This window comes from Cicer arietinum, chromosome 3 (assembly GCF_000331145.2).
Source record: "Cicer arietinum cultivar CDC Frontier isolate Library 1 chromosome 3, Cicar.CDCFrontier_v2.0, whole genome shotgun sequence".
NCBI classification, from domain to species: domain Eukaryota; kingdom Viridiplantae; phylum Streptophyta; class Magnoliopsida; order Fabales; family Fabaceae; genus Cicer; species Cicer arietinum.
Genome location: NC_021162.2, coordinates 1,650,419 through 1,662,788, shown reverse-complemented (window position 1 = coordinate 1,662,788; position 12,370 = coordinate 1,650,419). Strand labels below are relative to the sequence as shown.

The 12,370-nt window shown below is 30.9% G+C and overlaps 2 protein-coding genes across 5 annotated transcripts in view; both read right to left on the bottom strand.

The window, feature by feature from the left end:
- Positions 1-2,732, bottom strand: part of LOC101510314 (protein ABA DEFICIENT 4, chloroplastic-like) — a 3,061-nt gene extending 329 nt beyond the window's left edge. Inside the window, exons 1-6 of the mRNA XM_004489085.4 lie at positions 2,537-2,732; positions 1,351-1,564; positions 634-734; positions 408-536; positions 219-307; positions 5-46 (exon numbers count right to left, since the gene is read on the bottom strand). Coding sequence (XP_004489142.1) covers positions 5-46; positions 219-307; positions 408-536; positions 634-734; positions 1,351-1,564; positions 2,537-2,584 — 623 coding nt within the window. The 5' untranslated portion in view covers positions 2,585-2,732. The remainder of the gene's footprint in view (positions 1-4; positions 47-218; positions 308-407; positions 537-633; positions 735-1,350; positions 1,565-2,536) is intronic.
- A 1,075-nt stretch (positions 2,733-3,807) lies between these two features.
- On the bottom strand, positions 3,808-9,262 carry LOC101498797 (caffeoylshikimate esterase-like). Of its 4 annotated transcripts, XM_073366595.1 has the most exons (10): positions 9,105-9,245; positions 8,912-8,980; positions 8,750-8,810; positions 7,147-7,176; positions 6,837-6,963; positions 6,593-6,739; positions 5,463-5,593; positions 5,241-5,378; positions 4,632-4,730; positions 3,808-4,192 (listed from the first exon to the last, which is right to left on the bottom strand). In XM_073366595.1, exons 4-10 carry the CDS (start codon positions 7,153-7,155, stop codon positions 3,956-3,958), a joined length of 888 nt encoding a protein of 295 aa, XP_073222696.1. In that variant the 5' UTR covers positions 7,156-7,176; positions 8,750-8,810; positions 8,912-8,980; positions 9,105-9,245; the 3' UTR covers positions 3,808-3,955. The 4 variants fall into 4 exon arrangements, with proteins under 4 accessions (XP_073222696.1, XP_004489110.1, XP_004489112.1 ...); XM_004489053.4 differs by having other exon boundaries at positions 8,750-8,949; positions 9,105-9,262; XM_004489055.4 differs by having other exon boundaries at positions 8,750-8,942; positions 9,105-9,246.
- Positions 9,263-12,370: the final 3,108 nt, after the last annotated feature.

Sequence of the window (12,370 nt, the reverse complement as noted above, 5' to 3'; positions counted from 1 at the left end):
ATGCCGAGTTTCGATCTGATTCTCCAGTCCGTCGTGGAAAATATGCCTGGATTTAAAATAACTAAAGAATGAAAAACCAACAATAGAATACTTCATCCATAACAAAATATAAGCAAAACAGTACATGAATCAGGTCCAAATTTAGATCAAATACATGTATGTTTTTGTTTATATTTTGTTACAGATGAATAGAAAATAAAAAAGATAAAATTAAGGACCTTGCAGCAAAAAGATCCACAACCAAAAGGTGAATCCAAGCAGAGGCTAAAGTCAACTCACTAGAGAACATTTTACCTATGCTAGTAAGCTGCATGGAGCATAAAAATATAAACAGTTATTTATGAGTTTGATAAATAGAACTCTTTATGGAAGGAAAAACTTAACTTCATTGATGAATGAATACACACCTCAGGTAGTAAGTATTTACTTGCGAAAATCAATCGAACCGTTTCAGGCGTCCAAGACAGGCATAATAAATAAGCGTATAGAATGCCCAGGACTACATACGGTAAAGAACTTCCCATAGACTTTTTAGTCTGTATTTTTGCATTTGAGAAAAATGAAATCCATAATCATAACCGAATAAATGAAATCCAGAATCATAAAATTTCTCAAATAGAGAAAACAACATACTAGCTCGGATTTCGGGGCTAGAACCATGAGTGCGTAAAATGGGAGCACTGCTACTGTTCCCCATGTAAATGCAGTGGTAGCAAGTTGAGGTACTATGAACCCTGAAACATAGAAGTAGAAAAATGCAGAATAACTAAAATCACCACCATATATATATATATATATACACAGATAGAAGGAATACTCAAACAACTTTATACAAAGAGTAACAAAAAGTGACAGAGATAATTATACAAAATATGGGAGTGGGAGTCTCAACACACCCCTTCGGCCCTCACGCCCCAGACTGGACATCTGAAGCATGGCCCAAGTGGCCTGATAGCAGGCAGTGTTATCGATGGTAGAAAGATAAAAGTCCGCCATATAAAAGCCTTCATATCCTCCATAAAATTCTATAACATTGCTATCCTTCACAAATTGGCCATGACACTTAACAAAAGATAAAATAAAGTCAAACTATTTTTATATAAGCTATAAGTTGTGTTCATAAGTTATCTTAGAGAACTTAAAGAATTAAGCTGAAAACAGCTTATGAACATGTCAAAAGATGTTTTCATAAGCTCTCCTAAACAGTCTCAAAATCTTTATGTAAGTAGATAAATTCAAATAAACCAATCCAAAGACAGATCCGATTTTTTTGCAAAAGAACCTAAATATATCTAATATCTATCATAGCCAATTTTATTGAATAGTAAATGTGGCATGAAAAAGGATTACATGAAGCATGTGTTTGACTTCTTTTTGGATAGCAAACCGATGTTGTAGCTTTTGGTTTCACAACAATTCTGGACCCTCCTATGAAACTCCAATCTCCACTTATGCCGACTCTACTTCTCGAAATGCGTTGAGTACAAAGCTCAACACCATTATTCCTGATAGAGAAAGGAAAATTCAGCTTCACTTGCCCAACTGTCCTACAGTGTTTTATATCCTGCCCCAAGTCATCAATCAATAAGAAACAGAATAATTTGAGAGGCATACATAAGAATAAATGAACTACATTGTTTGATTTTCAACATTTTTGCTCAGCATGAAATAACCAGGTTGTGCAGATGATTCTTACAGCTCAATATGCAAGAACAACTTGAACAAAACCATAGTTGTTTTTGCATATGAGAAAAACAGCATGAGGTTAGAGGTTTGATGACACACGTGAGCCACCTTTTTGAAATATAAACTCCCTTTATTATCTATGAAGCCCTAAGGTGACACAGACACTGAACTCAACATCAATTCAAAAACATCGACACCCATAAGTGTCAATGTTCCCCAACACGTGTCGAAGACTGAATATGTCGATATGAAGTGCGAGTGCTATATAGTTTATTACCACTATACCAACATGCACCAAGTGTCAAATCCTAGTAAAACCAACACTTCAAATTGAAGTCGTGTCTAATATCTCATATCCACCACGTGTCAATGTTCGACACAAACATGACATTGATGCATATAGTTAGATTCAATTACTTCTATTTTCTTAAATTATTATCTCATCCACCACGTGTCAATGTTCGACATAGACATGACACTTATGCATATAGTTACATTCAATTACTTCCATTTTCTTAAATTATTACCAGTGTCTCATGTCAATGTCATGTCTGATACCCGTGTTGGTGTTTCATAGATCAGATCTATTACATTTTTTGAAAAAAAATAGACTCAAATACCCATTTTTAAGTAATGCATTGGTGATTCAAATCTACGACAAAAGGAAATTTTCAATCAGATACATTTATTCAAAGTTCAAAACTTTAAAGTTAAAACAGAAACCCCATTTGAGGAAAACTATACATATAAAAAAAACAGAAGAAATCTACCAAAAAGACATGAAAAATGCAGATAAGATTAGAAACAGCAAGAGCAACAATTGAAACAAATGAGAACATATAAAGTGTACCTTATTAAATGCTAATAGTGAATGGGAATAACAAGAAGAGAAAGACATAACTGATTCAGCAACAATGGCCAGTTCTTCATATATATAATATAATAGAAGTTGAATAAAAAAGAGTGACCCAATTTGGTAGTGAAGAGAGAAAGAGGAGAAAAATGGGTAATTGATGAATGAATGCTCACTAACACAGTTTTGGAGTTGTACGGAAAAGAGGAAGATAATAAACAACTTAAAAAGTTGACTAAAATTATTTGTGGAATTGTGAAATGAGGACTACATAGTTATTATTATATTGATGTTTTAAAATGTAGTTTTTATTAAAATTAAGGTGGATTGTAATTTTGGTATAATATGTTTTCCAATGTTTAAGGTGATTTTTTTTTTCTTTTCTTTTCTTTACTCAAACCTCTACTTAATTGAATATTTTATTATTAGTTAATAGAAAGGATATTTGAGAATTAGTTTTTTAAGTTGGTAAAGTTTTTTAAGTAAAGGTACTAGGACCACTGCCAACCTTTTTCACAATTATAAAAAAACATTAAGCAGTATGTATATTGGTGTTGTAAAAATAAAAAATAGTTACCACTGATTATAGCCAAGTAACCTTTTTAACCAATGTTGATTAAACTATATGTTCTGTATTAGAATCCTTTCTTTTTATTTGTTTTGTGATTAACTTATCAATAAGTATGATAAAATTTATCTTAGTTTTTTTTTAATCTTTTCCTAGTTCATTTCACTACATCAATTTCTTGAACTTGAATGATTGGCCCAAATTGGAGAAACCATTCCATTCAGACACATCTATATATACATCATGTTTGACACAATGGTTCTTAGTGAATAATGACGATATAAACACAACTTGTTCACACAACATAATATTTCAAATTTCAAATTTAAAGTGATGCTCTATCTCTACTACTTCTATGCAAACAATGTCAATCATTATGTGTTAGTTTAGTGGTAATCTGTAAAACACGAAACTCTTGAAATAAAGTGTATCCATGTGTATTTGACACGTATCAGTGTCTAACACTTCTACAACACGTGTCAGATATGAAGCTACCTTAGACAAGTGTCCCCAAATAACCTTTTCTTCTTTGCTTTAACACATCTTAGACAAATACGTGTCAATGTCCTTTGTTTTTTATATTAGCAATGTCGATCAGTTATGTATGTGTGTTTGTATCTGAGCCAATATTTCATAGATGATAAGAGTTTAGTTATGTAACTTCAAGAAACAAATTTCAAATCCCCTAAGAAACATTGGATAAATGAACATCACTACTACTTTATTAAATAACAATTTCTCATTCACCAATTATTTTTTCAAGAAAACTTCTATACAAGCAATGGCAATTTTCCTTTTCTCCATCCTAAGGAACAATATCAATATTCACAGGATACATAGAAAATAAATTATGTAGAGGAAGATGAAGAATGTTTCAAGCTGTGTTCATCAAGCCATGAAATGATATCACTAAAAACTTGGATTATCATTTCATCAGGCTCACCCTCAAGAAGAGAATGGTAGGCATCCTTGTAAAGTTTAAGCTTCTTGTCTGAGCTGCTTGCTTTCTCATAGAATTCTTTGCTCACTGAAGGATCAGTCACAATATCAGCTTCCCCATGAAGAATTAACAATGGCAAAGACACCTGTAATCATCACAACCATTAACCATAAAGGAACCTTAACAAAAATTAAGGTCTTGAGTATTAGCAAAAAACCTATGAAGCACTGACACAAACACTGACACATCAATACCAATAATAATTTGAAAAAAAACAGAAGTAGTTGAATGTAAATACATGTGTCGGTGTTAGACACTAGACATGTCTTTAATCTAAAGCGTCAATGCTATATAGGTAACCACAAGAACTCTCCTGCAGACCAAATGGCAGTTGTGCAGTTACTTTATAATTTGGTGTTGATACTTAGATATTTTGTTGGTATTTAAAAGATGATTTAAATAATATACATTGTCAGTATAAACTGTTTTACAGGTCTCTCATTGGATAGTAGTATAAAACTGTTTTAAGTGGATGCAATTTATTTGGAAATTTAACAAGTTGAAGTCGAACAATAGGAGCATACTTCTTCCAATCTCTGTTCAATTTCTTGAGTAGTTTTAAGCATCTCGACAGCAGTCCACAACCGCGGTTTATCTTTGTAGGCAACAACATTATATGCTGTCTGCACACAGATGTTAGAAAAGTGTAATTATTCATTAATACACAATTTTCTGAGAAAGAACTGAGTTCAAAATTTTGAAGTGAAAAACCAGAATTCAAACGGCAGAATAAAATATGCCACATTGCCTAAGCAAGTTATGTGGATGGATGTGTTTATTTTGAACTTATCTATTGGCATAAACACATATAAGACTTTTTTTTCTTTCTGAAAAAACAAACACTTGTGACACTGTTTAAGAGAACTTATGGAAAAAGCTTACAACATGTCCAAAAGCTGTTTTCAATTTATTTCGATAAATTCTCCATGATAACTTATGAAAACAGTTTATAGTTTACAAGAAAACAGTTTGACTTTATTATTATTTTGTTATAGAAATAGCTTATTATACAGAAGAAGTACTTATATGATAAACAATTATACTATAAACATTTCATTAAGCTACTCTATACCATCTTTAGATTTAAATTATCAAACAATAATCGACGTTCTTTTGGATTAAGATACGTGAACCTGCTCTCTCTTCTTCAGATCTCTAAATGCGGCTTCTGCTAAATTCTTCTGTGGAACTAACTTATGCTTTGGTAGAACATTAGCTACGCCAATAAGGATATGAGTTAGCAACTTTGGTGGAACCATGTCATCTGCAATCTACGTATATAAGAGTTTCTGGTCAAAATAAGATCATATAAGAACTTCTAACATGAATTTGTTTCAGAAAAAAATAATATATACTTTACACATAGGTGCAACAAGAAAGGCACCGTCCCATGCACTAGGTTGTTTAAGGTGCATCTTTAAAGCAACAGCTCCACCCATTGATTGTCCAAAGAGAAAGCTTGGAAGAGAATGGAATTCTGGATTTTCTGTTACAGAATGAAACAAAAACATTTGTAAGGATATAGTTTTGTATCCAAATTAAAAACTCCACTTTTATTAACTTGTATGCATTGTAATGACAATTAAATACAGAAATAGATTCAAAGAAATCAAACAATGCATTTCATTGTTAGAGACCCTAGTATGGACCCAGTCTAATGGTGGCCCAGGGGGAGCGACCGACAATTACATGATGAGAAATTAAGTATATTAATTTATAGTTTTAGTATATTTTAGTATCAAATACCATCAATCTAAATCCCTTAAAATTAAATGAGTGGTCCATGGTTGGACCTCTTTTTATAGGATCCATATTAGATGGAGCCTTCATTGTTTACATGCAAAGGAAAGTAAAATATACACAACGTGCCCTTCTATGTGAAACCAACAGTTCAAGTTTCCACTGAAAGAAGCATAATGAAGAAAATAAATCAACAAGTTAGAGTCACTTTCTTTGAACTAGTGACTGCACTTAAAAGATGACAGTTGGAATTTTTTCTTCATCAGAAACAAAACTGAGTTTTCAGACTGATCATAACAAGAGTTCACTAGGAACGGCTACATGGATCAAACGACATCATAATGTTTTGTCATATATCATATCTATATTGAATTCACTAATGTATTGGTCTTTCTTAATAATTTCTTGTATAGTTTTTCTAAGTCTTCCTCTGTCATTAGCAATTTGACTACCCTCTATCTGATTTATTCTCCTTACTACATAACCTATAGGTCTCCTCCGCACATGCCCAAACCACCTAAAGCCGAGTTTTCAATATATTTTCTACGGTAGGTGCTACCCCAACTCTATCTCTAACATTGACATTCTTAATTCTATTTCGTCTAGTTTTTCCACAAATACAACACAACATTCTCATCTCTGCTATATTGCACAAGTTCTATTTGCACAACCCCGAAGTGACAAATCCAGTACACTAACTTCCTATTGAAAGGTATATCAACCAATATAATGCGAGTTTAGGTACCTCTGATTTTGGAGTAAAGCTCGATAACGTCATCAACTAACTCATTGAAACTAGGAATATAGCAATGAAGACCTTCTGAAAGACCAAATCCTGGATAATCCATAGCAAAAACTCCATATCCAGCAGATGCCAATTTTCTAGCTATTCCTGCAAATAATTTCATGGTACAATCGAGTCAGTAGTCGACAAATGTAACTTCACAGTTACTTGTAGCAACCAGAACTTAACACCAGCTACTACATGCCTTCAAAGAAAAAGGTGCAAGTGTCTCCATAACCATGGCAGTAAAACACAGCTGCTTTCGGCCTAGCCGTCCCGGGAAGCCAACTCTTGTAGAAGATTTCTAGGCCCCTTGAGTTCACCTCATATGACTGTTGCAAAGCATCAAGTTATGCAAAAACAGAATGGAGGAAAAAGTATTATTGGGATATCAATGAAAGTACAATCACAAGATGAGATTGATGCCAACATAAAGTAATACCTTTTTTTCGAAAAAAAATTCATTTTAAACAAATAAATTATATGAAAATTATTTCAGACGAGAGCCTTCGTACCTCCTTCATTTTAAGTCCATGACACTGAGTCTGCAAAGCATAAAGGAATTGACTTAAAACTCAACTTGGGAAATCAATTCAAATTTTCAAACAAATGCAAGTAAGTGGAAATTTACGAGGTACATTTTTAAGAGGTGAATGAATGTATCTTGACTATTTGAAAACTCAATTATCATGAAAAGATGTTACTTAGAGAGGTGCAGCAATTTATGCCGTATGCATGAATCCAAGCCAGTTCTCTCTCCTAAAAATAGAGGGACTTCTGAAGAGTTGAAGAATTTCTAATTATGTCCTATAGAGAGGAGGACTAGTGCTCATGATCACTTGTAGAGAGGTCAGTGTGTTTATCATTCCTTGTAACTCTTGAGTGTGTATGGGGGTTTATAGGGTGATATACAATTTGGTCTGAATTACAATCTTGTAATCTAATTTAGATAGTGAATATATTTATTGAAACATTTCTGTGTGGACGTATGCAAGAGATGCTCAACCATGTAAATTATTGTGTGCTATCTATTGTTCTCTTTGTGGTATGCTCACATGTGGTCCATCTAAGATCCTTTTCCCCCACCTATGATCTAGAAATCTCAAAGTCAATGCCTTAAAACTTGTACTACTCACTCAACATTGAAGCAAACCTAACCACATCTCAACTACCCTGAACTGCACCTACCACAGAACTAAAGAAGTTAACATTGAAGAAACAAAACAAAACAAATTATAAAAATACAAAACAAGAACAAATAAAGAGAAGGAGTGTTAAATCTATACCATAATACAAAGAGAACTCCAAAAATAACTACTAATTTTGGAATTGCACCTATTTAATTCTGTGCAAGTTTTAAAAATATATAACATCAACATTGAAATTGAAACTTAGATAAGTTCAGATAACATAGACATTATAAAACTCAAATTAGCAAATTAAATTAAAACAAATATTACACAGTAATGCACAATACAATATATTCAATCAAACTCAATAGAAAAGCAAATAGAATGATAAATTAGTGTCAAATATAGTGTTGTGTTATTTAAACACACAAATTTGACAACAAAGTTCGACAACAATTGTGATGGTTAACGCAGTTCAAATAGATGGTTAATTAGTTCAATGGGTGGTTAATGAATATGACAATGTATCACAACTCATTAATCATCTAATGAGCACAATTAACTACGATTTTGAACATTATTAACCACAATTTTTAGGCGTACATTTTGAACACAATTTAGATGGTTAATAGATATTATGTATATTTGAATACATAAAAATCATGGTTAATTACTTTCAGTAGATGGTTTATGTCACCATGTTATATTCATAAATCATGCACTAAACGTAATTAACTGCATATTTGAATTGCAAAAACCATCCAAATTATTGTTAAATCTATCGTCATAATATCATTTATGTGCTCAATTTATTGGGCCTTATGGAAAGCGCTTATGAGTTATGACATGTCTTGATTCCACAAGTTTCCTAAGATAACTTACGAAAACAGCTTGTATGAAAAAATTGTATTTATCTTTAGTTTATACATAAACACTTATATGATAAACGTATTTTATAAGTGCTAAAAGAGATTATATAGATAAATACCTTAAAGAGTATGTGATCAATCCCAAGCTGAATATCCTTGAATGCTTGACGAGCTTGCCTTCTAGCAGCAACATGATCCATATTAGCATCCAAAATCTTATTCAATTCATTGTCAACAACAACTCCAGGAAACCTAGATGAAGCCATAGCCAAAGTCCTAACCTCTCTTCTCCTTAACAACAAACCTTGAATTCTACACGCTTGGAGTTGGATAATGGATTCAGTTTCAGCCTAATGAAAAATCAGAATGAAAAAAACTCACACACCCCACATGAAAAAGCAACAATCTTTGAAACAAAAAACAAAATTGTAAGTATAAAAAATTGATTTTTTGTGTGTGGGGTTTTGAGAGTACCTTGGAAATGATGAAAAATGAAGAGGTTTGAAGATCTTAGAGTCATGTGATCGTTAGTTTGTTGGAAAAGAGAGAGAGAAGTGATGAGTCCCGGTAAGTAGGAAAAGAGATTGCTATTGTGTTGAATATGGTTTTTCTATGTTATTCATCACATGTGGTGCATTTTGTTTTTAGAGATAAATTTATTGATGAAATTTGGTGTATTGTAGATAAATTTGTTGAGTAATTGTGCAGGATTAATTATGAGTGAATTAGTATATGAAAAATTTAAATTTTATTGAAAAATTAGTTTATATTATGATGATATTGATATGAGATCAATGTAGAGTAATCTAATATTCAATTAACATGTTAAATCATAATTTATAAGGATAAAAGTTTAAATATAAACTACTTTGCTTGCTATTTTACAATTTGAAAGATTATATTTCGATCTAGTATTATTATGGATTGGAATGTTTCTCATTTATATTTTAAGATGAACCAAAAAGTCAAAAACACATTAATAATATAGATAGATATCTAGTATTATTATGGATTGGAATGTTTCTCATTTATATTTTAAGATGAACCAAAAAGTCAAAAACACATTAATAATATAGATAGATATCTAGTATTATTATGGATTGGAATGTTTCTCATTTATATTTTAAGATGAACCAAAAAGTCAAAAACACATTAATAATATAGATAGATGTTTCTAATCATAATAATCAAATTAATTTCTTCTACATATAGTCAATAGTAAAAAATAATGCAAGATCCATATTCTTTAAAACTCGTCAATCTATAAAAAAAATATTTATTAGTGTTGGCTCATATTGGCTATAAGTGATCTATAATATGATTGATTCGAAATATGTTAAGAAGATCTAGATTTAAATTAAAATATATTTAAAAATTAGAATAAAATATCATTACGTATATAATTTGTATTTTTGTCTAAAATATGTTTAGGATTTGTTCCTTCTTTTAGAGATGTGACATATTTTATATTATAATATTAAACGATGAATAAAATTTTAAAACATTAGATTTTACACAAAAAATAAACTTTTTTATACAAAATATATCACATATAATTCTATTTTCACAAATACAAACAACAAAAATCTCTATAGTGGTGTTAGAGTTTTCTTTCACCCAACATATTTGAAACACTCGAGACTCCTAAGATTGAGAGTATCTTTAAATATTGATTAAACTATCAAAATCGATAAGTTTGTATTGAAAAACATTGTATTTATTATAATGACAAATGTTTGACTTGTTTCAATTTGATAAAATTTCTTTTTGAGTTTGTTAATATAGGTTTTTAAGATATTTGTTAACAAGAAGATTCTTTAGTAAATCAAAGTGTCATTTGTGAATAATTTTATATATACATGCACTGATCAAGGATTATCCACCTCATTCCACCCAAAAAAATCATTTGTTTATAGTATGTTGATAAATATACAAATATTTGGTTAATTCAATTTTTTGATGAATTGTTATTTTTTTCGACATAATTAATTTCCTTTTTTTACAACCATTTTTCTTTTAGGAAATTTTTACAATCATTAAACATACATATATAGTTAATGACGTAGGGATCGATGAATCAATAATTTTTGTATATAATTAATTTCTTTTTTTCACAATCCACTAAAACATGAATAATGACATACACATATTTGGTTGATTCAATTCATTATGTGATTATCATTAACCACTAATTACATTCTCGTTAACCACTTTCAGCACCTTATAAATAACTAATATCAACATAATTAACCAAGTGTGATTCACAACCTTTAGGAGCCACTTATAATGAACTTTCGACCTTTGGATCCTCATATGAGTAATTAGAATATCTATAATTGAAGGCTATTCTCCAATTTAGCACAAAACTCAATAAACATAAACACCTTTGTGGTATCATAAATTTGGGTATTATTTTTGGATGGAATATCCAATTTAAGGACTTTCTTATTTTCCTTTTTACTACTTTCGTCCTATAATAAGTATAAGTATTCTTTTTTTTTTTTTTAAATATGGTTTTAAAATAAATTATCATTTTAAATTTTAATATCATATTAATATTTTCAGTTGTACTTTTTAATTAATACTAAACGATTGCTCTTAATTCACTAGTTTTACCTTTGCATTAATGCTAATGGATAGTTGATAAGGGTAACAATCGAGCTTTTTCTTACTAAGTAAAATTGACTAAATGAATCGAACGATGTCATAACATTCTATCATATAACATATCTCGTTCAAGCTTATTAATTTCTAAGTCTTTCCTAATAATTTCTCTTCTCGTTTTCATAGATCTTTTAATGCCTATAACGATTTGATTATCCTTCATTTGATATACTCTCCTCGCTACAAAATCTACATGTCTTCTCACCACATGCTTAAACCACATAAGTCAAGTTTCTACCATCTTTCAACTCTAGGTGCTACCCCAACTCTATCTCTTTAATGTTGTCATTCCTAATTCTATCTTTTCTAGTCTTTCCACACATGTAATGTAGCATTCGCATCTTTTCTACACTTATTTTATCCATGTTTTGATTTTTTACTTTTTTTTTATCACATAAAACACAAACACTCCACCATTTCAACCATCAAGCTTGAATTATATGGCTTACATCTCCTTCTATTTCTCTGTTGTTTTGTATTATGGAATCAAGGTATTTAAACTTTGTGACTTGTGATATGGTATGATCTCTAATATTCACCTCCAAATTGGAGATGTTTTACATGTTGATAAACTTGCATTTCATATACTTTATCATGCTTCAACTCTGGCGGAAGTCATACGCTTCTAAGGCTTTTCACCAAATCTCTAACCTCCTATTTTGTTTTTCCGTCAACTCTCCATGTATGATTATATTATGTAAGTACATCTAAGACTAATGTAAAAATATAAGGGCTTAAAGTTGACCTTTGGTATAATCCAATTGTTATGAGAAATCTTATATGGCACCACCCTGCATCTTACAACTAGTTGAGGCCCCCTCATGCATATCTGGGAGAGCTCAAATGTAGGCGATTTGAACTTCTTTCTTTTCCAGAGATTTCAACAAAATTTCTCTAGGCACTATATCATATATCTTTTCTTAATCAATGAAAACTAAGTGCAAGTCTTTTTTATTTATCCTACATTGCTCCATCATTCTCCTAAGTAGATTGCTTCCATGGTCGACCTTCTAAACATTAAACCAAATTGTTGTATGTAACTCTAGTATCTTTTCTTAGTCTTCACTCAATCACTC